This window comes from Diabrotica undecimpunctata, chromosome 11, assembly GCF_040954645.1.
Source record: "Diabrotica undecimpunctata isolate CICGRU chromosome 11, icDiaUnde3, whole genome shotgun sequence".
NCBI classification, from domain to species: Eukaryota; Metazoa; Arthropoda; class Insecta; order Coleoptera; family Chrysomelidae; genus Diabrotica; species Diabrotica undecimpunctata.
The window spans coordinates 4,156,078-4,182,581 of record NC_092813.1 but is presented as its reverse complement, the minus strand read 5'-3'; the positions used below and the strand labels follow the sequence as shown (position 1 = coordinate 4,182,581).

General features: G+C 32.0%; 2 protein-coding genes and 1 long non-coding RNA gene across 3 annotated transcripts; 1 reads left to right on the top strand and 2 right to left on the bottom strand.

Moving 5' to 3' along the window:
- Positions 1 to 16,367: 16,367 nt before the first annotated feature.
- On the top strand, positions 16,368 to 17,264 carry LOC140452912 (uncharacterized). Its single transcript, XR_011952245.1, has 3 exons — positions 16,368 to 16,565; positions 16,771 to 16,973; positions 17,144 to 17,264. It is a non-coding gene; the product is annotated as an uncharacterized lncRNA (long non-coding RNA).
- Positions 17,265 to 18,255: 991 nt separating this feature from the next.
- Positions 18,256 to 19,236, bottom strand: LOC140452602 (uncharacterized). Its single transcript, XM_072546918.1, has one exon. The coding sequence runs from the start codon at positions 19,234 to 19,236 to the stop codon at positions 18,256 to 18,258; it is 981 nt and encodes a 326-aa protein (XP_072403019.1).
- Positions 19,237 to 19,356: 120 nt separating this feature from the next.
- LOC140452601 (uncharacterized) lies at positions 19,357 to 21,600 on the bottom strand. The gene has a single exon (XM_072546917.1). It carries the CDS (start codon positions 21,598 to 21,600, stop codon positions 19,357 to 19,359), a length of 2,244 nt encoding a protein of 747 aa, XP_072403018.1.
- Between the last annotated feature and the right edge of the window lie 4,904 nt (positions 21,601 to 26,504).

The following is a 26,504-nucleotide window of genomic DNA, read 5'->3' as shown; positions in this document are numbered from 1 at the left end:
GGCATTTTTAAGAAAAATGACATCATCCACGTGTGTTGATGTTTCGCACTAAATATATCAGGAGCCACCCTTGAATCAATTTGGTGGGAAATAAAATTCTACAAAGTAATTAAAATTGGATGGTCTGATATGATAGTTTTTCTGTTTTAACATAAAATATAACGGATGAAATGAACATAGAAATACATTACCTACTAAGTCTATTTTTTTATTGGGGAAGATGTCTTGGTAAGAAAAAAATACTTAGAGAGGATAAAACTATGCTTTGTTGGGTATTTACAGGTTTATTTTTTTTTTCCTCTCTCAACTGTCCTTACTGCAACTTTCTACTTGTTTGCATTTCCAAGCGATCGCTTTCTAAAATTTTCAGAAAATTGAATAAATGGTAAAAAGCATACAATTTAAAAAATATTTAGAGTGAATAAAACTGTGCCTTGTTGTGTATCGATTTTTTTGTTTTCTTTCTCTCTTTCTAACTTTTTTTATTAAAACTTTATCTAGTCGTGTTTCCAAGCGAGCGCTCTCTAAAGTTTACAAAAAATTTGAAAAATGGTAAAAAGCATGAAATTTAAAAAAATACTCAGACTGGATAAAACTATGCCTTGTTGGATGTTTATAGGCTTATCTTTTTTCCCTATTTCCAACCGTCTTTATTTCATGTTTCTATCCCAACGCCTTTAAAAGCAAAAATTAAAAACCAAGACCGATTTTTTGTACATCTTCGGTAATTAGATTCTTCTGACAAAAAAAATCTTTAAATTTAGCTAAAATTGCTGCTAAAAAAAACAACGAGAATTATAAGAAACATGGATAAACAGTGTATAAATATATTACACTTATAGCCCAGGGAAATAAGCATTTCAAAACAACAAAAAAAAACCTATATGTTTCCTGCAGTCAATTTTTTGGACTTAATTAGTTTTTAACAAATTAAGGTCAAAAAACGGAAACTTTTTACTTTTATCGCCTATCAGCAAGAATTGAAGCATTTTAAACAAATTTTAGAAGAGACAAAACTTATAAGTCTTATAAAAACCTTCAAAATGGCGGTTTTTAAATGTTTCTATCCTTATTTGTAGCTTAGAAAGTTGCAAAATAAGTCAACATTTTCGGTTTTTTTATAAATGTTAAGACCTTTTTTGAAAATAAACTTATAACATTTATATTTTATGGAATATTGTGTCTTGTAGTGCTTAAAATATGGTCAAAATTTTAAAGTGATCGGTCAAATAGTTTAAAAGTTATTTTATATGATTATCCCAAATTAATTTATGGCATTTTTAAGAAAAATGACATCATCCTCGTGTGTTGATCATTCGCACTAAATATATCAGGGGCCACCGTTGAATCAATTTGGTGGGAAATACAATTCTACAAAGTAATTAAAATTGGATTGTATTGGGATGATAGTTTTTCTGTTGTAACATAAAATATAACGGATGAAATGAACATAGAAATGCAGTACCTACTAAGTCTATTTTTTATTGGGGAAGATGTCTTGGTGAGAAAAAATATTTAGAGAGGATAAAACTATGCCTTGTTGGGTATCTATAGGTTCATTTTTTTTCCTCTCTCAACTGCCCTTACTGCAACTTTCTACTTGTTTGCATTTCCAAGCGATCGCTCTCTAAAATTTTCAGAAAATTGAATAAATGGTAAAAAGCATATTTTAAAAAAATATTCAAAGTAAATAAAACTGTGTTGTTTTCTTTTTCTCGAATATGCATTACGAATATGCATTATTTCAATAAATAAATTGTTAAAGAAAGTATTTAATTTGTTTAAACAATTTTTTTTTAAATTTTTATTGTAATATTTGAGATAATTTTTATTTGAAAACTTGAAATTGAAATTGAAATTTTATTGAAATGAAAATTTATACTTCTTTAATAAAATTGTAACTAATTTATTTATAATAGATTTTATTAAACAACAAATTGTCCTATCCAATTGTTTCTAAAAATAGTAATGCTTTGGAAATCTTAGGTTTCATTTCTTGCTAAAAATGCTATAATAAAAACTAAAGTTAATAAATTATTTGCAGAAAATTTTTCAATTTACAATTTTATTAAAGAAGTATACATTAATCATAAACATTTCTTTTTTACATTCAAACTTACCTTAAATATTACTAAAAAATAAAAAAAAAGAAATTTTTTTTTAAACAAATTAGGTGGTTTGTTTGACAATTTATTTATTGATATAATGCATATTCGTAATGTACGCAAAAAGCACATACCAGTTCAGTACAGTATATATATATATATATTTATATATATATATATATATATATATATATATATATATATATATATATATATATATATATATATATATATATATATATATATATACATTTACATTTACATGCATTTTATTAAATGTACAGTTTCATCAACAATAATGTTATTTTAGTATTCAATTTTATTTATGAGTATAATCTTTTAATTTCTGTAAGTATTGTAAATCTAAGTGTACGTCAGTGTTTTGAAATGTTTGTTTTTTACAGTTACTCCCGATGAAGCCATCAAATAAATGGCGAAATATTGAGCTTTAGAAAAAACAAAGATTTTTTATTTAATATAGACCACATACCCGATATTTCCAACATATTTATAAATTGTTTTTTGGTCGAAATAATCACGTTAAATATATACATATATATATATATATATATATATATATATATATATATATATATATATCTTATATATATATATATATATATATATATATATATATATATATATATATATATATATATGTATATGTATATATATATATATATATATATATATATATATATATATATATATATATATATATATATATATATATATATATATGGCGAATTGTTATTAACAGCGCAACAAATATATTTTAATTGTAAATTAAGAATTTTATCATAGAACAATTTCCAGTAGTAGAAAAGACAAAATATGTAGTTTAGTAATCTAAACCTTTGATTTGTCAAGTAAATGTTAGTAGAAATTAAAATAGTTGTCAATAAGTTAATAAAAAGTTTTTTTTTTTTATTTAGAATTTCCGCATCAACCATTAAAGGTTATTAGCGGGTTTTACAGATTTTACAGTTGTTATTAAATATACTAATTACAAATTGCGTATTAAATTACAAATAATAAATTACCAAATTCCAAAATGATACATATAATATAACTTAAATTTTGTGTAGTTAACGTATGTCCTTGAAAATTGTAGTTTAGTGCCAATCCTAGTTTGAACGTTTTTAAGGTTAGCAGGTTAGCCTTATTAGAATTCCACATTTGTTACCAATTTTTTACATAGTGCTGTTTAATAATGAGCTGGATATCACTGAATTGAATTGTAGTCATTATTTCAGTTTGCTTGTCAGTAGCATCTTTCTTTGCTAATTCATCTACTTTTTCATTTCCTGCGATACTTGTATGTGATGGTACCCAGAAAAATTTAACGTTCACGTGTCTGTTTTGTAGGTGATAAAGTGCTAATTGTATTTGTTGCAGGATAGTACGTACTGGAAATATTTGCTTTAAGCTCTGAAGGACAGATAAAGAGTCAGTAATGATAAGAAAGTTTGAGCTTGCATGACTCTTACACATGACTAATGCTTTTAAAATGGCGATTGCTTCTCCCGTGAAAATGCTGCAGAATTGAGGGATGCGAACTGCATATTCAGAATTTCCTAGAATAAAGGCCGCTGCATGTCCGATTTTAGTTCTTGACGTATCAGTAAAAATCTTGTTATAACCAGTGTATTCTGATATCCGTTCTTGATATAATTTGTTAATGCTTATGGGATTTGTGGTACTCTTTGGATAGGCCGTAAGGGATATATCAATAGTGAGAAAATTAATAGTCCAGGGAGGTATAGTTCGTTGTGTAGGATAAGAATGTGTCAGCTGCTCCATGTCAAAACCATATCTCGTTAAACGTTATTTAAGGAGTGGATATTTAATTTGTTGATGGCAATGCGTAGATGTATATATTTTTAAAGAAGTGGATAGTTTGTGTTATTAGGGTTGGAAGACAGTCTCGTGGCATAATTTAAAGAAATGTGTTGTCTTCGTATTGATAGGGGGGATTCATCTAGGATAACCTGAAAACTTGAAACAGGACTAGTTCGGTAAGCACCCAGAATAAGTCTTAAACATGTGTTTTGTATAATGTCTTGTTTTTTAAGAATATAATTACTCGCAATTGAATAGCATATTGCACCATAATCCAGTTTACTTCGGATTAATGATTGGTATATATGCAGCAATTTTGGGGTGTCCGCTCCCCAAGATCGGTTTGATAGCATTTTAAGGAGATTTATTTTAGATTGGCAGGAAACGACTAGCTTTTTAATATGTTCTGCCCATGTTAGCTGACTGTCCAGTCTCAGGCCAAGAAAGTCAATGCTCTCTACTTGTATTAGGTTGATACTATTTAGAGTAAGTGTAGTTTTGCAATCAGTTTTTCTTTTATTAAATACGATGAAACGAGATTTATCACCTGAGAACGTAAAACCAGTTTTTTGGGACCAGTCTTCTAGTTTATGCAGAAATGATTGCAAAATTTTTGAGGCTAGTGTAATATTGCAGCTACTAGTATATACAACTAAGTCATCTGCATACAGATCTGTTTTCAAAGGTAGCTTTATCTCTTGAGCGATATTATTAATTGCTATTAAAAATAGAGTGGAGCTTAAGGTTGAGCCCTGTGGAATACCGTTTTTAAGACATTCTGTTTGTGAAGTAATTCCATTCACACGTACTTGGAATACTCTATTATTCATAAAATGTTTTACAAAAGCAAGAAAATTTCCCAGTTAGACATGGTTTGTAAAATGTTGTATCTCCATGCAGTATCAAATGCTTTATTTTTATCGAAAAATATGGCAATTACTTTCTAATTATTTCTAAAAGACTCACATGTAATATTGTCAATAGCTACTACGGCATCATGAGTTGATCTGCTTTTTCTGAAACCGTTTTGAATATGGCTTAATAATCGGTTTTTTTTTCAAGAAACCATATTAATCTGTTATTTAAAATTTTTTCTAGTAGTCTGCATGTATTATTTGTAAGAGAAATTGGTCTATAGGAAAGAGGGTCAGTTTTTGATTTGAAAGGTTTTAAAATGGGAATAATTGTTGATTCAGACCAGATTGATGGAAATTTTTTATTAAGGTAAATGTGATTGAAAATGTCTAAGAGAATTAATTTTCCTGTGTACGGCAAGTTTTTGATAAATATTATTGGTATATTATCAGGACCCGATGAAGTGTTTTTTGATTTATCTAGAGCTTTTTCAAATTCTTTATATATGATGGAAAAATTTAGTGGATTATCACTATCTACTATAGTTATTTCTGTTTTTTTTTTTTTTTTTTTTTTTTATTAAATTTGTAAATTTACAATCTGCTATTACAAGCTATTAGTAAATGTGAGTATTGCAAATACATGAGAGGAGAAATTATCCACCGATAACACTCCCAATACTAACACTAACAAATAAAATCAGTGTAGGATTATAATTTGAAACTAGAATTGAAATGGAAATTAAAATTAAAATTAAAATTAGTGAATAAAGTCTGTTGGCCACTGTCTCTTCAATCTTCGTCTGACTTCTGGTTGTAGGTGTAGTTGTCTTGCTTCCTCGTTGGGGTGGGCTGGCAGATGTTCTAAATAATTTCTTGTTAGTCTGCTGATTTCGTCTTCAACGAACGGTATTCCAGAGTCATCATGTAGTGTTTTATTACTAACGTACCACGGCGCATTGAAAATCATTCTGAGTATTTTGGATTGGATCCTCTGAATGATTTTGGTATTAGAAGGCTTTGCACAGCCCCATAGTTGCACCCCATATGTCCATATAGGCTTTATTATGCACTTATACAAGAGAACTTTATTATCTGTGGATAACTGTGATTTTCGGCCTATTAACCAATTCATTTGACGTATTTTCATGTTGATTTGGATTTTTTTTGCCAAGATGTGTGCTTTCCAAGTGAGCTTTTGATCAAGTGTCATTCCCAGGTATTTGACTTCTGTTTTTACTGGTAGTAATATGTTGTTCAGTCTAATTCTTGGACATATGATGTTCCTGTTCGTGAATGTAATTTGATTAGACTTAGTATGGTTAACTTTGATTTTCCATCTATTCATCCAGTCTTGTAGTAGGTTCATGTGTATTTGAAGGTTTCCTGATGCTACTTGGGGGTCATCATCGATGGATATTATGGCGGTGTCATTTGCGAACATGGCTACTGTGGTCGTATTTGTTGTTGGAATATCAGCAGTGTATATGAGGTACAGGAGGGGACCCAGGACACTTCCTTGAGGGACACCGGATTTTATGGGATAGTAATGAGAGGTTTCTGTAAGGAATCTGACTTGAAAGTGACGTTCTGTGAGGTATGATTTTAAGAGTAGATAGTAAGGAGTGGGAAAGGATAACTTAAGTTTATACAGGAGACCATCATGCCAAACACGGTCGAAGGCTTGTTCTATATCCAGGAAGGCAGCAGTGCAAATTTTTTTCTCTTCGAGGCATACATTAATGTTTTTAACAATCCTATGACACTGTTGTAGAGTTGAATGGGCTTCGCGGAAATCAAACTTGTGTGTGGGGATCACTGAATTAATTCCGATGTCTTCTGAGAATCTTTGGAGCAGAAGTCTTTCTAAGATTTTTGACATTATTGGAAGTAAGCTGATTGGTCTATATGAAGTAGTAATATTTGGTGGTTTATTTGGTTTACTAATCATAATTATTTGTGCGAACTTCCAATTAATCGGGTAGTAGGCTAATCTTATGATACTATTATATATCATTGTTAGTAGGACAATTGCTTTTCTCGGTAATTTTTTTAATATTAGCCCAGTGATCATGTCAAAGCCTGGTGCTTTGTAGTTATTGCATCTAGAAATTTGTTCTTTGACATTATTAGGAGTAAAGTATTTGATTGGTAGCATCATTGGACATGGAGCGTCTAAGAAGTTTTTAACTTGTTCTTCGTTATTATTGTTATTAAGTTCAGGTGCACCAAAAACGTGTGAGAGATGTTCAGCAAATATTGATGCCTTTTCTTGTTCAGTTTTTCCCCAGCTTCCATCGGCTTTCCTTAGAGGTGGTATGTGCTGTATAGGTCTCTTGAATGATTTCGTTGCTTTCCAGATGCTGTGGTCTTCTTTTGACAGGCTGTTGATGAATAGTTCAAATGTATCATTCCTCGCGTCTTGTAGAGCAGTTTTAAGTTGCCGTGTTAATCTATTGTATTCATTTTTATCTATAGGATTGCGACTTCTTTGCCATATGCGCCTGGCTCTTCTTTTTTGTGCAACAAGACGTTTTATATATACGGGTATGTTGGTGTCACTTGGTTCTTTGTCATTCTGAGGGGGTGTAGCTATTTCAGCGGCTGCATGTATAGTTTGGGTGAGAAGAAGCACAGCATTATCGATATCGTCTGGTTGCTTTAATCTTATATTTAAATTTAAATTTTCATTTATGTAAGACTCGAATATATTCCAGTTGGTTTTTGATGTTGTCAACTTAGGGATATTCGGACGTTTTATAATTTGCGTAGATAGTGTCACAATTATGGGAGTATGGTCGGTGGACAGATCCCAGGATGCTTGTATGTCAAAATAATTTAAGGCCATGTTATGGAGGATAAAGAAGTCGAGTAGATCTGGGATTTTGTTTGGATCTGATGGCCAGTAGGTGGGTTGCCCTGTAGATAAGTAAGAGCTGTTTGTGTTAGCTATGGCTTGTCTGAGATTTTTTCCCTTTGTCGTACATAGTCTTGATCCCCAGTCTGTATGCTTGGCATTTCAGTCACCTCCAATTACGAATTTGTTTGATAGATGTTTGAAGAAGTCTTCATATTCTGCTGTGGTGATATTATGCCTTGGAGGGCTGTACATTGCCGCAATGTCAAAAGACCATGGTTGAGAACTGATACAGATTACTGCAGCTTGTATTTTTTCCGTCTGATACATTATTTCCTCATAGTGTGGTATAGTGTTACGTACAATAATAGCAGCGCCACCGTGTGCTGTTCCATCAGGATGGTTGGTGTTGTAAATAGAATAATGAGGGATCTTGAACATCGTTCTGTCAGTGAAATGGGTTTCCGATATGAGTAGAACATCAATTTTGTTATGTTTAAGAAAGTTAGTAACTTCTGTGTTATGGTTGCCTAGGCCGTTGGCATTCCATTGTGCAATTCGTAGTGACTTAAGTTCCATTACTAATTTTATTTATTACTGTGGAAAGCATGTTTAAGATCACGCTATTTTGATTAATTAGTTGTGAAAACATAGCTTTGAATTCGTTAAGGAAACTCTTCATCATCTCTCCAATGTCACTGTCTGTATTACTTACATGTGTTCCACTTGTTATTTGAGCGTAAGTTGCATGATTCTGGTTGTATGAGTTCGTATTTTTATGGACATTATTTACATTTGTTCCACCCGTTGCTTGTGTGTAAGTCGCGTGATTTTGATTGTTTAAGTGCGGATTATTCTGTACTGTATTTCTGTTATATTGTAGTTGATTGTTCGCTGGAGTGTGCGATGATACTCCTCTTGCTCTGTTTCTACTGCTAATTAACTCTTTATATACCATGCATCCTTTGTAATTTGCAGTGTGTGCTCCATTGCAGAGAGCACATATGGCGGGTGTGTCTCTAGGTTTTTTACAATCAGCTGACATTGGTCTATTACAGTATGTCTTAGAGTGTCCATACAATTGGCATCTGGTACACTGGACAATGTTATTCTTTTTATGCGGTGGCTCAATAACTATTTTCGCATTGTTTATAAATTGAATTTCATATATTTTTTTATTATTTCGATTAGGTTCTATATCGACGTAGAACATCATTAGAGGGTCCTTACTTACTCTGTGTTTTATATTTACAATATTGCGTACTAAATGCCCATGTTTTTCTATTTCGCTTTTTATTATATTAATGGGCACTGTATGATGTAGATTACGAATTACAACTCTGTATGCTCTATCCTCTTTCATTTGGTACGTATGATGCACAATTTTTTTGCTGTTTAAATGTCGTACCAGTTTTCGGTATGTTTCTGAGTCACGGGAATTTATTTTTATTGTGTTGTTCTTTAATGTTGTACAATAGAATGTCTCTGTTTGTGTTACTTCCGATAGGCTATTAACCATTTTATTGTATTCAGTAACACCATATATAAAAATTGGTGGGGGTTTAGAGGTTGCTGGAGTTTCGTTGGTATTTTCTGTACTGTTATTGTTGTCGTTTTCGTTTTCATTTTGTAGAATCTGAAATTTATTGCTAGTTACTACTGTGTCTTCGTTTTCTGTTGGTGTCGGAGGATTAATTTTGCGTTTTTTGTTACTATGTTGTATAGTTTGCCATTCGTGGATGTCCGATGACTCAATGTCGCTGATTTCCCCTGAAGATTCTTCACTTTGTAATGTACGTGTCATCTCAATCGAATCGTAAGCTCCATTTTGAGGTGAAGATAATGTGGGATTTATTTTAGGATTGTATTGACAGTTTAAGGAAGATTGTGATAGTACTTGGTTAGGAACATAATATATTGTTGTTGGTGGGTTATTTAAAATTTGTTCTGAATTTGGTTGTAAATTTTGTGGAAAAAGGACATTTGGGCATTCTGGTTGAATTTGCTGTTGCTGATATTGAGTATTTATTATTTGACCATTAACAGTAGCAGTATAAAAAGGAACACTCACCGATAAATCTGGTGGAGCACTCATTTTAATTGTTAAAACTGTATATTTTAATTTTTAAATAGTTTATAAATAGTATATCCACTTGAACGATAATGACGGTAAAAACGCGGCCGGAGCCCGTTTTTAATCACCACTATAAACTTTCGCCTAATTCGTATCGATGTTTACAGGTCGAGAGTCAAATGAATACTATTTCTGTCATTTCACGTTTATTTTTGAAATCTAAAAATGCGGGATCGAAGTTTGCATTGGTTGAATTTGTCTTATATATAGCTGATATAATATTACTAATTTCTTGTTTGGAAGATAATAATTTGTTTTTATAAGAAAGAGTGTTAATGTGATGTTCACCTCTTAGTGTACGTACTTTATTCCAGATTGTAGTCATAGGTGTTGATGAATTTATGGTGGAGACATAATTTGACCATTTTTCTTTTTTACTTTTTTTTAATAAGATATTTAGTTTTTTGCCCTAAGTTTTTCAAAGTTGTTAACATTTTCTGTTGCTTTATGTCTTTTTAAAACATTGAAAGCATGTTTGCTAGATTTCATAGCTAAAGCTATTTCTTCATTCCACCATGGTACTGGTTTTCGTTTACAAGGTTTTGTTTTTTCCCACTGCAATATTAGCGCATTTTAGTATAATATCATTGAAGTGATGAAGAGATAAATCTATGCTTTCTTCTAAAATAAAGTTCGTAAGTTAATTATTTATTAGATCTCTATATAAGTCCCAGTTTGCTGAGTTTAATTTCCATTTTTGGTAAACAGGAATATTCGGTTGATCATGCCCAATGATTTCAATTGTTAGAGGAAAGTGATCGCTATAATAAAGACTATTCCAAGAAAAACTTGTAGCTAATGAGTGATCACACAACGAAATACCGATGGCAGAAAAAGTACTATTGTGGGAGCTAAAATGAGTAGGTTTACCAGTATTCATTAATATTAGATTTTGATTATCCATTAATTTCTGTAGAAGTCTACCACATTTGTCTGTTTTTATACTACCCCATGTGATATTATGACAATTCAAGTCACCAAGTATTAGTTTGGGAGCAGGAATATCATCGATTAAGCGCTGTACGTCTTCAAGTTCATTTTCATTTGGATGAGGGAGGTAAATGTTACATATGTTAGTAGGTCTACAGTTGATATTGCATGATATAGATACAGCAACGGCTTCCAAATTAGTGTTTAGGTGAATTTTTCTTGCTTTTACACAATTTTTTACGAAAATACTTACTCCGCCGATGGCGTGTTCTGTGTAGCGATTTTTGAGAAAGCTAGTATAGTTTTTAATATGTAAGTTTTTAGTTTTAAGATATCTTTCCTGTAAACAGATTACTAGGGGAGACAATTATTTCATTAAAATATTAAGAGATTCTACATTGTTGTAATACCCGTTTAGGTTCCATTGTAAAATAAATGTATTAGCCATTTTGGGTACCTGACTGAGAAACTGAGATATCACTTTCTATATCCGATGAGGAATCAGTGATATTGAGTTGTAATCTTTTTCTTAGCCTTGTTAATTTGGATTTTATATCGCGGTGTAAAATATGATTATGTGCAAATAATAGAATATTTTTAAATGATATCATATCCGTTGTGTAGTTTTCTACAATGGAGTTAGGGTTTTATGAGTTTAAGGCATTTTGTATCGCATCACAAATAACATTAAAATTAAGAGGAAATTTTGGGGACCTAGACTCAAATTTATTTTTAATGGTCTCTAACTCTTTAATAATATCAGAGGGTGAGGCTTTTTGGAGTTTCATTATGTGTTTAGGTTTTGCAAAAGGAGTTGTGGCAGTCGATGTTTCTTGTATATCAGGTGAGGTAGATATTTGTCTTTTGGTTGTGTGAGGAGGTACTTCGGTATTTAATGGAGGAAAATTTGTTTCATTGGTTTTTTCTGTTTACAAAGTGTGTTCTTCTAATGATAATTGATCAGATACTAAGGTTTCAGTGTTAAGAATTTGAACGTTAGTGTGGTCGGTATCCATTAGGGGAGGTTGTTGTGGAATTACAGTCTCAGGTTGATATGGGCTATTAATGTTGAGGGTTGTTTGTTGACATGTTGATGGACAATTAGTTTCCCGATGTCCTTTTGTTGCACACTTAGTGCAATTTAAGTTGTCGAGGGTAAATTATATACGGTAGTTGGTGTTGTCATAGTAAATTGTAACAAAGTCTGGGATAAGGATAGTATCATCAGGAGTAACAAACACTTGGCGGCGAAAGCTTAAAACATGGTTGTATGCAGTATCTGGCATGCCTACTTTCAAAAAAGTTTTTCTAGATACTGTTTGAAGTCCCAGCTTTTTCAATTCATCTTCTTTCTTCATCAGTGTTTGAAACGGTAGGGCAGACATTAGAAATGACGAGTTTGTGGCTGGGGTGATTAATCTTCTAATTTCAATTTTTGTATTGTTCAATGTAAGTGAATTATCTGCTTGCAGTAAAGAATCCACGACATTAGTACTGGTGAGGTAAATATATACTCTATTGTTTGAGATACGTGAGGCAAATAGAATATTTTTTGGTTGCACTAAATTTCCCACAGCAATAATGTATTCATGAATTTTGACGCCATTGATACTAGAGAGAACAACAGCTTGCTCTTTGGTCGGATATTGGAAAGAAGTAAGGGCACTGACATATGTATTTTGTTGGTTGGTATGGTGAGATGCTCAAGCTTCTCCATCAGTATTTCCATCCATTTTTGAATTTATTCCGCATACTTCGCCAACTCGATCCTCGAGACGGCCCTGTCTCGAAAGCCGGTAGGAACAGAAGGTAAGAACAAAAAGTGGTTTCTTATCGGTACTCTTGGATATCAAGTTTTGAGGTTAAAGTATTAATCAATAGTTAATATTTAGAAATATGCTACTCACAGTTATGATTTATAGCAAAAATTAGCACACTAACTATACTGGTTTCACTGATACACTTTAAAAAAATATTTGTTTAAATTTTTAGAAAAATATTATTAATTCAGGAGACGACTTAGTTGCTGTATTTCAATACTATCTCCAGGACCGAAATCATAAAAATAAGTTTTAAATAAATATAATAAAATTTCAATTTAAATATTTAATTTTCTTGTAAGCCGTTACTTTTGTTATTCTGCAGCTGTGTAATGATGCAGTAGTCCGTAGAGTGACGAGTAATAAAAAGCATTGTTTTAAAAAGTCATTTGTAAATTTAATGAAATATTCAGACAACACTTTTCCTTGGTCCTTTATATACAATCTTTGTTTGGAGCCTTTTACTGCAACATTTCCCATTCTCTTCCCATACACATTATTCTATGTGTAACGTTTGAGCTAAGATTTTATGGTTTGTCAAAATTAAATAACTTCCTATAGTTATTTGGATTAAAAATTAGGTTACACTCGACTTGGAAATGTGTGATAGCACAGTTTTTATGATAGAAGGTTACCTGACATGGGGGTGTGGTTGATTATATCAATATTAGTTATTTACTTCTTCACACAAATTGCAACTCACACGCTATCTATTTTTAAAAACGAAACGCATTTTTGGGGACTCACACAAATAGTGTATTCGTCCAGGTACTAAACCAAGTATGGGAATTACCGCGAGCTACTCACTTGTCTAAATTTCTACGGTTAATCTATTGTTTCGTTTCGGTACGATTGCAAAGCAAAGCAAAGTAAGTTAATGTTTATGTTACCGTTGATTCACTTTCACCAAAAATGAATTATTTAATTAAGATGTCGTTTCAAATAGACCAATACCAAAAATGTCCAGAAGTTAGTTAAGGAAGTGTGGCGTAATTATTATAAGTTACAAAAAAAGTCCGACAAAAAACTTCATATTATTGCCTCTAAGTAAATTGAAGAAAAATTCCAAGCAGCGACTAAGAATAAATCCGATCTACTACTTTTTTTAAGATAAGTTATGAAACCTGAAATGTTTTGGTACAAAAACACTTTGGAGCTCAAAAGTAACCTTTATAGCAAAACAGATTTAACTGCAACGATGACGATTTGACACGACCAAACACGACAGACGTTGGTTGATGCGGTGTTGCCTAATCGAATATTATTTTAGAGGTTGTCCATTGAACTGTAATATTAATAATCCATAATTACTGTAATGAGTTTATAATTATATTTATTATCAAAGCACTAATATTAGAGTTAAAATGTTTGAGGTAATTGATAAAATATGTTATTTGCTAAAGATATTAGTCATAATACTTAAAATGAACTGAATGGATGGAAGTCTATTAAATTAGAAAGCTAAATTTGTTTCATACTGAGAATTGTGCGATATTTAGTTAAAATAAATTGTTTCCAACGGTTGTGGAAATAAGCTTATAAAAATAGATTTACCTGTTTTTATTTTCAAAAATCATCAAGGTCGCTATTTTCGCTGATGGAATTTAATTGTAAATCGTCGCTATCTAAATCTTCCTCTGGATTAATAACAATACGATCTACGACTACATCAATTAGTGGTTCCTTTGATATCAATTCACGTTCAGTTGCGATTTATCTGTTATTTTGTCGACTCCTCCACAGGAAAGGTTTGAAAAAATTCGTCCGACAGCTGCTGGATTGACGTAAATGTAAAGTTTACATTTCTGGCTCCCACCTGATTTCAAAGCTGCCCAAAACATTTGAATAGGATTTAAATATGAATAGTATCGTGGGAGTCTAAATACACCATGTCCTTGTGCTCGTATAATTCTATCGATTGAATATTTTACATAACGTGGTTTATGCAATTTTATTATGTTATAGAGATCAGGCTTTAACATAGAGGCAGTACATGCAATATTTCTTTCCCGAAACCATTATTGCATAACACACTTATCGTTGATAAGTGGGTTCGATGCAGATGTGGAACATTTGTCTTCCTGTGTTTTATAGTATGGCGCATTATCTAATACTATTACACTATTCGGAGGGAAATTACACAAACGATGTTCTTCCAACCATTTTTTAAAATTTACATAGTTCATGTCATTATGATAGTCTTCAGATTTTGACGTCGACTTCTACCTTAAATAAGAACCAGGAACAAAACCTTGTTCATTTCCTACCCCAACAATAATTAAACTTTGCTCTTTTGACACTTTTTTTTAAGTCCATTATTACTGGTCACACAAATTGTTTTTTGCAATATGGCTCGTAAGTAAATAGGTTTCGTCAGTAAGCACTATAAATTTATTTGCATCTCTTGCTTTCTTGATTTTCCTCAGATATTGCAGCCTTAAATGTCTAATTTAGTGTTTCTCTATCAACATGTTTCTGTTTTTTCCAACGAAACCTAAATTTGTGAAATTCCATCCTCATACTTTCTCTACTTCCTGCATAATTTAATTCATTTACAAATTTTTGGTGAATTTTATTAATTGTGGAAACGTGTTTATCGCAACGATAAAAATCATATATTTGTCTCCGTAATATACTTTGATCACATGGATCTAGCTGGAGGACTTTTTTTGTCGTTTATTAGGTATGGAGAATCAGGAAGTTTCTCCATTTTCAACCTCACGACCTTCTTTAGCGATTTTTCTGACGCTGGATAAACTGAAACCTATAACAATTGAATATTATATTAACTTTTTCCTCTTATTCGATTATTTTCTATCTCTCTATAACACCACCTCTCGTTATGTTCGATTTATAACAAAAAATGGTAATCTAGGTATGCAAAACATTTATATATATATATATATATATATATATATATATATATATATATATATATATATATATATATATATATATATATATATATATATATATATATATATATATATATATCTATATATATATATATATATATATATATATATATATATATATATATATATATATATATATATATATATATCGAGAAAAGGAGTACGACCGTCAATCTAATATAAGCTAAGGAACACTCGAAGACTGGTGGGTTTTTCGGTCAAAGTGGAGAAATAAAAGACAAAGAAGGTGGCTACTTCAATCTATTTATTGAAGACGTTTCGCTTCTTAACCAAGAAGCATCATCAGTTCATCTAAAAAAAAACAATATGAAAAACCAAACATCCATGGAAAAGTTATTATAAGTTGGTTACCTTAAAAAGATATGTAGCAGTCAAAGATATAAAATGTGTAAGTAATGTGTGTAATGTGTGTGTGTAATGTGTAATAAGCTTCTTTATATATATATATATATATATATATATATATATATATATATATATATATATATATATATATATATATATATATATATATATTATTTACATCCATTTTTTTATAAATACTATAACTCACTTTTACGGAGGTAATTAACAATAAAAACGTTCTACTAGAAACTATCAACTTACGACTTCCAATACTATAAGGCCACTTGAGTCACAATACGTTTTTGCTCAATAATAGTTCCTGTATAAGTAAAATTGTTTTTTAATGTGATTAATTGAAGCACACTAGACATATTGCAGTTTTGCCATCACATTCTTCAGAGTATGTTTTAACTTTTTTAACTTTTCTATCGGCCTTTTTACTAGTCTGTTATGTATGGTTTTCATGTACGGATATCCTTGGCAACGTTGCACTTGGCAAACGGAACCTCAAGTGACAGCGGTGACATGACATCCACACATGACAATGGACTACCTAAGTCCTGACGTCACAATGGGTGGGGATTTTGAAAACCTTTCCAAACAAATCTCGTTTGCATGTGTTTCTCCCGTAAGACTTTGGAAACGTTGATTTTTTTGATATTTAAAAAAATAAATAAGGATTTTCGCTCCCAAATATCTATTCTGTGCGATTGGTTTTATAGGTTGTTCGTGAATTTGTGAGGTAAGAGTATCAAAGTATTAAGATATTTACTGTCAAAGTTCATATTTTGAGGTTATATTCTGTGGGATTAAAAATTTAATTATTTTTGCTTTATTTCAAGGTATTTTGTTGTTGTTTTTATCCGATTATTTCAAAATTAATCAATAAATCTTTGAATTTGTTTACAAAGTTAAAAAAATTTAAATTTATTTTTTATTTTTTTTAGGTGGATTTTATCCCAAAAGTACTTTAGATATTCGTTTTTATAAGGATAGGACTGTTATTTTATTATTACATCCATCCCATTATTAGTAAAATGGTTATGTGCTTCGTTCCAAACTGTAAACATTACAGTGAGCAAAAAAGATGCAAATGTTTTGTATTCCCTTCGAAAATTTCAGAGAAGCAGAAGTGGATCAATCTCATTAGGTAAAAGTACTTATTAGTTTGTTTTAATATTGCTTATATTTTAGATATTCTGTGATTGTCTTTTCAGATTTATACTGTCTCTGTCATGATTTTTAAAGATAATTTAAAATGTAATTGTGCTATTTGTATGTTAGGCTAAAATTAATAACTTTATTTTGGTCTGTTTTCAGGAGGCAAGATAGAGAACCATCTAAGTACTCGTTAGTTTGTAGTTGTCATTTTGTGGATCAAGATAGGAAAAATGGACCTACAATTTTTGAGCATAACATAAAGAGAAAATTTGTGTTCTCTACTCCAGAAAAACGGTAAGCTTAAATCTGATTTAAATGAATATCTTAATATAATAGGAATATTTTTTTTAGCAAAAGACAGGCTCAGCAAATAAATTCCTCATTAGATGAAGGGGCAACTTCATCTTCAGTTGATATTGACCATCAACAAATAGTCCTGAACCAGGTCCATCCACATCAATCCACACAGAAAAAGTGGCTGTATCTCTACCAGAAAGAAGTAATGCATCTGTAGGGGCGGAAAATTACTTTCTTAAAGAAGAAGTAAATCAATTAAGTGAAAAATTAAAAAATCTTTCATGTCGGTTTAGTTTTGAACAAATTAAAAATAATGATGTTCATATTTTAATGTACACAGGAATACCAACCAGTGCTCTGTACTTAACATTATTTGAAACTATGGAAGGTTTTGAGTTAAATTATTACGCAAACTGACAAGTAAAAATTTTACCCAAAATTGACCAAATGCTAATGACACTGATGAAATTAAGGTTAAATTTACCACATGAAGATTTGGCAATTAGGTTTAATTGCAGTACAACGACTGTCACTAATATTGTGATGACATGGATATATGCCTTGCATGAAATTTTATTTAAACAACTTGTTTGTTTGTTCTTTTTTTTAGATATGATGTGATGATTTATCTATTCGTAATGTGAAAAATTCTAATATTAAAATTATACAAAATGAATTTCAAGATCTGACTTTTTTATTCTCGCTTGACACACACAGAGATGATACAGATTAATTATTAGTTGCTATTGGCAACCTTGACATTTCCCCTTTTTAATAATTATGCAGCCACTATCTTGAACATGCCCCCCACCTTGAAAGGATCGCTTTCAATTTAACAGGTAAGCAAGTAAATGAGGAAATGCATTACATGCAATAAAAAATAAACAAATACATCTTCAATAATTATTATAAACTTTTAAGTTTCAAAATCAAACAAATGTTCTTTAACTAAGACGCATTAACAGTTCTAGAACTTAAGACGTGATTGCACCTTCACTTTGATCACTAGGAACCGGAAGTGGACAAATGTTTGTAACAGCTCGCTTTATAAGTCCTTTTGAAGTTCTTATGGTAACCACTCGTGTAACTCCATCAGCGCCGGGATGCAAAACTTCTACGCGCCCAAGACACCAGTTTAAAGGAGGTAAATTTCTTTCTTTGATGAGGACGAGTGTGTCAGTCTGAATTTTAGATTGGTTGACTTTCCATTTCTTCCGTTCTTGCAATTCGGAGATGTATTCCAGAGAACAACGTTTCCAAAAATGATGGCGAAGTTGCTGCAACTGCTGGAATCTAGACAAACTGGTAATGGATGAGTTTGATAGATTTATTTCTGGAACGGAATCCATGGCTCTTCCAATGAGGAAGTGAGCTGGTGTCAAAGGCAAAAGATCAGAAGGGTTAGAAGACAATGCACTCAAAGGACGAGAATTTGATACTCCTTCAATCTGAGTTAGTAATGTAACAAATCTTTCGTCATCTAATTTCGTATCTGTCATAACTCGTTTGAGGTTAGCCTTCACCGATTTGACTCCAGCCTCCCAGAGACCGCCAAAATGAGGAGAATGAGCCGGTATGAACTTCCAATTTATATCAGATTTAGCACACATATCAGGGAATTTATTACCATTGGTTTTCAAAAATTTACCCAATTCCAACAAAGAATTGTTGGCACCCACAAATGTGGTTCCGTTATCACTCATCATCTGACATGGTTTGCCCCTTCTAGCTATAAATCGTTTTATTGCCGCCATAAAGGCTTCGGTGGAAAGATCCGTTACCACCTCTAAATGAATGGCCTTTGTCGATAGGCAAACAAATAAACTAATATAACCTTTATATGAAGAAGCACCCCTATGACGACTAGTTCTGAGGGCAAATGGACCAGCATAATCAACTCCTGTAACAGCAAATGGAAATGAGGGGGTGACTCTTGATTGGGGAAGATCTCCCATGATGGGATTAACTTGATCGGGATTGAAGCGAAAGCAACGCAAGCATTCGCCAACCCTTCTCCTATCCAATGATTTTCCATGTAAAGGCCAATATTTCTCACGCACGTGAGCTAGGAGATGTTAAGGTCCTGCATGGCACAGCTTGAAATGCTCTTGACGGAAAAATAGAATAGTAAACTTATGATTAGATTGAATTAGAATAGGATGTTTCTTTTGATAAGAAAAGTTTGAATTACTTAATCTACCACCGACCCTGAGTAATCCTTCTGGATCTAAAAAGGGATTAAGTGATAAGATTCTGCTTTTAGAAGAAACTGCATTACCTCTTCTTAAGCACTGAATCTCAGATGGGAAACCTTCAGCTTGTACCAACTTAACTAGAGTAAGGGTAGAATTGTTAATCTTCTGCGTGGTTAAATGCCCCAAAACACGAGTGGCCCTGTTCTTTCGTTGAGAATTGTAGTAGAAACGCAAAGAGTAAGCCACTGACCTTACCAAGGTTGAAAAACTCGAATATTTTTCAAAAGCAAATAATGGAGTAGACGAAACTATCATAAATTGGTTGCTAATAGTTTTAAACTCTGGAAGTTTTTCTTTATCAAAAGATACTTGAACTGGCCAAGTTTCAGGAGAATCTAGCAAGAATGATGGGCCGTGCCACCAAAATGAACAAGAGCTTAGAACCTGAGGTTCAATTCCTCGAGAGAGTAAATCAGCAGGGTTACAATCCGTAGGTACATGTCTCCAATTTTCGGGATCTGTGTTGGACTGAATTTCTGAAACACGATTACCAACGAAAGTTTTTAGTACATGTGACGAAGTTTTTATCCAGCCCAAGGTAATGGTTGAGTCAGACCACAGAAAAATCTTATTGAACTGAATATTCAAAGAAGTAATAACTATTTTAGAAAGACGTGATAAGATCAAAGCTCCGCTAAGTTCCAGGCGAGGTATGCTCAGCTTCTTTACAGGTGCTACTTTGCTTTTAGCACAAAGTAAATTTATAAAAATGTTACCCTTTTTATCAACACTGCGAATATATATGGCTGCGCCATAAGCAACTTCGCTTGCGTCACAGAATCCGTGCATTTCAATAAGAACAGAATTAGGGAGAACTACATTTCTTTGAATTTGCAATTTATTCAACTCATGCAACTGATCTCTGAAAGAGAACCACTCAGACTGAATATGCAATGGCACTCCTTCATCCCAGTCTAACTTCTCTAACCAAAGGAGTTGCATAAGGATTTTGACTTTAATGATTGATGGACTTAAGAGACCTAAAGGGTCGAATATTTGAGCAATACCAGAAAGTATTGATCTTTTAGTGATAATTTTGGGAGTAACATTTGAATCAATAGAATAGGACAATGAATCTAAACTAGGGCACCATTGTAACCCAAGTGTCTTTGTGTTTTCATTGGCACCAAAAAGGAAGGGAGTGTCTAATGAAATAGATTCCTGGATGGACTTAAGAAATGAAGAATTGTTTGACGTCCACTTTCTAAGTGGGAAGCAACCTTTTGAAAGAATTTCAGAGACTTGTTTACAATTAAGGATTAAGTCCTCTAACGAATCAGAACCAGTTAACAAGTCGTCAACATAGAAGTCTTCAGCTATGATTTTAGAAGCTTGAGGGAATGTATCAGAATGCTCTAATAATAGCTGATAGAGACATCTAGTGGCTAGATAACTACTTGACGTAGAGCCATAAGTAACTGTATTTAATTCATATGAATGAAGAGGATCTTTCGGATGATTTCTCCATAAGATTCTTTGGAGACACCGTTGAGTATCATCAATAAGAATTTGGCGGTACATTTTGGCAATGTCCGCAGATGCAACAAATGGATACCTTCTAAATCTCAACAGGATAGATATCAAATCATTCTGCATGACGGGACCTACCATCTGACGATCGTTGAGCGAATGACCAGATGATGACGGACAGGAACCATCGAACACTACTCTGAGTTTTGTAGTGAGACTGTCCTGCTTCATCACCCCGCGATGAGGAAAGTAATAACTATGTACTGGCAAAGTACAATCAGTAACTCTTGACATGTGGCCTAAAGACAAGTATTCCTCCATAAATGCAACATACTGCTCCTTCATGATAGGATAATTAAGAAGCCGTTTTTCTAAGCTATAGAACCTTCTTTGAGCTATTGATCTGGATTCTCCCAAAGAGTCAACCTGTGACTTAAAAGGAATGGACACAATGAACGGACCATCCAAATTTCTCCTAAAGGTTGATTTGAAGTGCTCCTCGCACAATAACTCTTCTGGAGACTGAAGTTTAGTACCTGAGCACTCCTCAATCTCCCAAAACCTAGAAAGGTCGTCAGTTTCGATAATCCACATATGGTAGATTGCTGACTATTCACCCTGGTATTTATTAAAGGACCAGAAATGATGCACCCTAATCTAGTTTTCTGAAGTATGGGTTTTTCAGGACCTAACTTGACCTGACCCACACATAGCAGGTCCCAAAAAATACTAGCACTGATCAGAATATTTACTTCCGAAGGAGTATGAAAATTTGGGTCTGATAAACGAATATTTGCAGGTATGGGCAACGAAGATGCATCAATTTGACAAACTGGAAGTTGTCCACATATTTGTGGAATGATTAAACACTCTAGGGGGAAAGAATATATAGATTGTAAAGAGTTAATAACAATATTACATTTGTGATTTATTTTAGAAGAAACATGAGCGATACCCACTACAGAAATGTTAACCTGCTCCCTTGAAATACCCAGCAAATCAACTAAACTTAATGTGATAAAATTAGATTGAGCTCCACTATCTAAAAGAGCTCTACAATTATGAGCAACCCCTAAATGGTCACGAACTTGGACAACAACCGTTGATAGAAGGATTTGTTGATTTTGAGAAGTATTAGAAAGTGTCTGAGGGCTACTCTGAGAAGCAACTACTTGATCATTAAACTGAGACAATGGATTTAGTGGATTTTCAATAAATTCATGGAGAAGAGTATGATGTTTCTGGTTACATTTCTTACATTCGCCATATTTTCACGTAGCTTGTTGATGTCCAGAATGCAGACAATTCAAGCATAATTTAAATCTACGTACTTTATTGATACGGGCAGGAATGTCTAATGAATGAAATTTACTACAGTGAACCAGTTTGTGTTGATGGTTGCATAAAGGACAAGAAAGAAAAGACGATTTTGTACTTACAAGAGCCTTAGTACTGTTGTGTCTGAATTTGACATGATTATTGACAGAAGTCCCTTGAATATTGGGTTTATTTAGATTATATCTTTCTAGAGTATCTGCCTTCGTTTTTAGGAAATATATGACTCCAAAGCTCTAAGATTGCTACAAAATTTATGATGATTATTGACATGATTATTGACAGAAGTCCCTTGAATATTGGGTTTATTTAGATTATATCTTTCTAGAGTATCTGCCTTCGTTTTTAGGAAATATATGCCTCCAAAGCTCTAAGATTGCTACAAAATTTATCAATTAAATTTCTGATTGAAAATGAACCTTCTTTATTGATTGCCTTTAAATTGAAGATGGCTTTAATATGGTTATGCAACAACAATTCCTTGTTAGAATATCTCTCAACCAAAAGATTCCATGTAACAGTAAAATTAGAAGCAGAGAGAGGTATAGAGGCAATGACTCTCTCAGCAGAACCTGTTATGCATGCTCTTAAATAATGTAATTTTTGTATTTCAGATATACTATTATTTTTTATAACTAACGAATCAAATAAGTTATGAAAATCTAACCATTCTTCTATGTTGCCACTGAATTTTGGCAATTCAATAGAAGGAAGTTTTATATTGGAGGTTGTATATGTATGATTGAATGCAAAATGTTCACTAGTAGGACTAGATGTACTGGAGGCACTAGCTGAGGTTGTTGTCAACAGTTGTTTTGCCTTAATTATAACTGAATAAAATGATGTTTCGAACGTTTCTCTGTAATTTATTTCTTCCTCAGTTATTGCGTCCAGTAAACTTTCTATTTTTAATTGGGTTTCTTGATATTGAGTATGAATACTATTCGCGTTTTCGATGCGCAATTCAATTTCAGCGCGAGTTGGCTCATTCATCTCACCGTGGGTTGAGTCCCTATCAATGAATTTAATAAATGAGTTTAATCGCACTTTAAGAGATGCTCTTATCTTTTTTAACGTAGGCAAATCCCCCATTTTAATTCAAATTTAAATGTTTTAACTATTATGTGTCAAAGTAAACTAACAATGAACAATAAATTTCAAGATTGAAGAAGTCTAAGTTAGAAAATTGAAATGAAAGGCAGATAAGTAAGGAACAAAAGCTCACTTCCCTGATTTTTGATGATTCGATGTCCCGTCCAGTGAAATCGTCAGTATGTGTTCAATCGGATTGTATACTTGACTTGAAGCCTGGGGCAAAGGAGCACTCGATGTATTTCTGCGACTGTCTCGTTCAACGTTGTCGGCTGATCTTGTAGGTTGTATGGCGTGGAATAGCACAAATATCCGGCTTAAAGGACCAATGTTTGTTTGTTCTTTTTCTTAGATATGATGTGGTGATTTATCTATTCGTAATGTAAAAAATTCTTATATTAAAATTATACAAAATGAATTTCAAGATCTGACTTTTTTATTCTCGCTTGACACACACAGAGATGATACAGATTAATTATTAGTTGCTATTGGCAACCTTGACATTTCCCCTTTTTAATAATTATGCAGCCACTATCTTGAACACAACTAATGGAAAAGGTTCCCTCAAGAAAAAAAAATCAAGCATGCCTTCCAACTGCATTTTCATCATTTAGAAATTGTAGAATCATCTTAGATTGTACAGAAGTGTACTCAGTTACTCCCACTAGCATGGAAAACAAAAATTAACATATAGTTCTTATAAGCATCATAACACCTGGAAGGTTCTTGTAGGAGTAGCACCAAATGGTGTCATCACATATATCAGCATTGCCTATCCTGGATCCACTTCTGATAAACAAATTGTTAAAAACTGTGGCATTCTAGACCCAATGACCTATGGTGATGTTATTCTAGCGGATAAAGGTTTCTTAATTAAAGATTTATTGCCTGAGGGGGTACACTTAAATATTCCTCCTTTTCTAAGTACCCCTCAGTTTACAGAGGAACAGGTGTATGAAACAGAAACCATAGCAAAAGCTAGGATACATGTTGAGAGGGCGATCCGAAGAATAAAGTGTTACAATATATTGCAGCAAATTCCAAATTTTTACATGTCTCAAATAACCGTGATATTTCAGTTATGTGCTGCTTTAACGAATTTTCAATACCCTCTTATTAAAGAAGTTGAGGAATATTACTCATAAAGTACTTTATTGGTGTTAGTAAGAGGGTGTAACATTTATTCTTGTGAAAATAAAAAGTGAATGTAGATGGTGAAAGATAAATTTGGATCTGTGACATCAATTAAATTTTGTACTTGGGCCTTTTGAAGTGTAAACTTTTAAAGAAATATTTATGTGTTGATGTATTAACTCCAAGTAACATTATGTTTATAGAGTATAAAAAATACAATAATAATGTTTATACAATTCTAACAAATAAAAATTATTAAACTGTGTCTTTTAAAAATTGCTTTATATTTAACAACAAATGTTTTTTTAACTTGGTTTTGAATCTTCAATGTTTCTTATAGCTTTAACTCTTGAAGGTATAAATATATCTTTACAAATCAACTGTTAAACAAATTTATGACATGCTAGCTTTGTTGTAATACAAAAATTATTTGATGATCAATTTCTAATATTTTTTATTAAATTTTACCATTTGATCTCTTTTAACATGAAATATATTGTCACTTATTCCAAATTGTCTTCAAACCACGGATATAATTTTAAAATCTACCTACTGCTATGCTACTGCAGTTGCTTCTTCTGTAGAGCAGATAATTACATTGTTTACAACAATAATGAATTATTTAAATTTTTGGTATATTAAATATATTTTTTTAAATTCATCCTGAGTTTTTTTTTCACAGTGCAAACCCTTGTATTGTATATACTTAATGAAATACTATTTACTCTTTGAAAAGTTTATTAATGTTATAAAATTTATATATAAAAATAAATTGATTTTCTCACAATTTATCAATAAAAATTAATATAAGCAACAAAAGAAATAATGTTACAACAGTAATGTCCACACAACTATACATTTATTGTTAAATAAAAAAAAATTGAAATACAATGGAACAGCCAGTTGATTCTGTTGATCAAAATTTACATTTAGTAATATAGAAAAAATAACCAACTTTTGCTATTAAAATTTATCGTAATAATAAATAGAAAATGCAACAATACAATAGTTTGATCAATGGTGGGTAATTTGGAAAGGTTTGATAAGCTTCGTTTGCCTAAAAGGGACATGGAGGATAACAATTGTGGACTGAAACTATGTGAGTGTAATAAATAAGGACAGCATAGTTAGACCCCTGTGCATGCATCTGACCTGAAGAGTTGTGATGTTAAGAGAAGTTTCAATGTTAGAGTAATTGATTTCGTCAGCTGTATGGTGACCCTTAAATGAAATAAATCTTAGGAATTTATGTTGAACCCCCTCAATAGCCTGAATATAAACATTATGGTATATTAGGTTTGCTATTATTTTTATTACCAACAACAACATTGTTATTTTAAGCATTTACATTTAGAGATACAGAAAACTCATTAAAGAGAGTGGGGTATTGAGTTCTAAGATATTCTTTGTGAACTTTCTGAATAACTTTGAGATCTGGAGAAAACCAAACCGGAAATTTCTTTGTTGGATACTTTTTAACAGGGACATAAAGATCGATTGTTAAGCATATAAGATGGTAAAAAATATTGAAAATATCATCAAGAAACTTAGATTTTATCATCAAGAGATTTTAAACAAATTATCGCAATTAAATTGAGAAAGAAAACTTATAACTTCTAGGATGTTCATCACATGGAAATCTCTATAAAAACATACAGTACATGATTCACACTAAAATTCAAAAGAGATAGGTGAATGATGAATATTCAACGAAAGTAGGATTATTTCTGCTGTAAATCTGTATTAGCAAAAGCTGCTATCATTTTGTTGAATTAAATGGCCAAATATATGGTCTAGGAAGACAAATTTATTAACTTCCTGTACTCTAATCAGTATCAATAGAGTGTTATTATATAATAGAAATATGCTTTATTGTCACTGAAAATTGTACAACTTTATGAACAAAGCTTACAAAAAGCCAAAAAATAACAATTAAC

What these genes read in the sequence shown, in the direction of transcription:
- LOC140452602 (XM_072546918.1), bottom strand. Translation starts at nt 19,236, where the DNA reads ATGGGAGATCTTCCCCAATCAAGAGTCACCCCCTCATTTCCATTTGCT.
- LOC140452601 (XM_072546917.1), bottom strand. Translation starts at nt 21,600, where the DNA reads ATGTGGATTATCGAAACTGACGACCTTTCTAGGTTTTGGGAGATTGAG.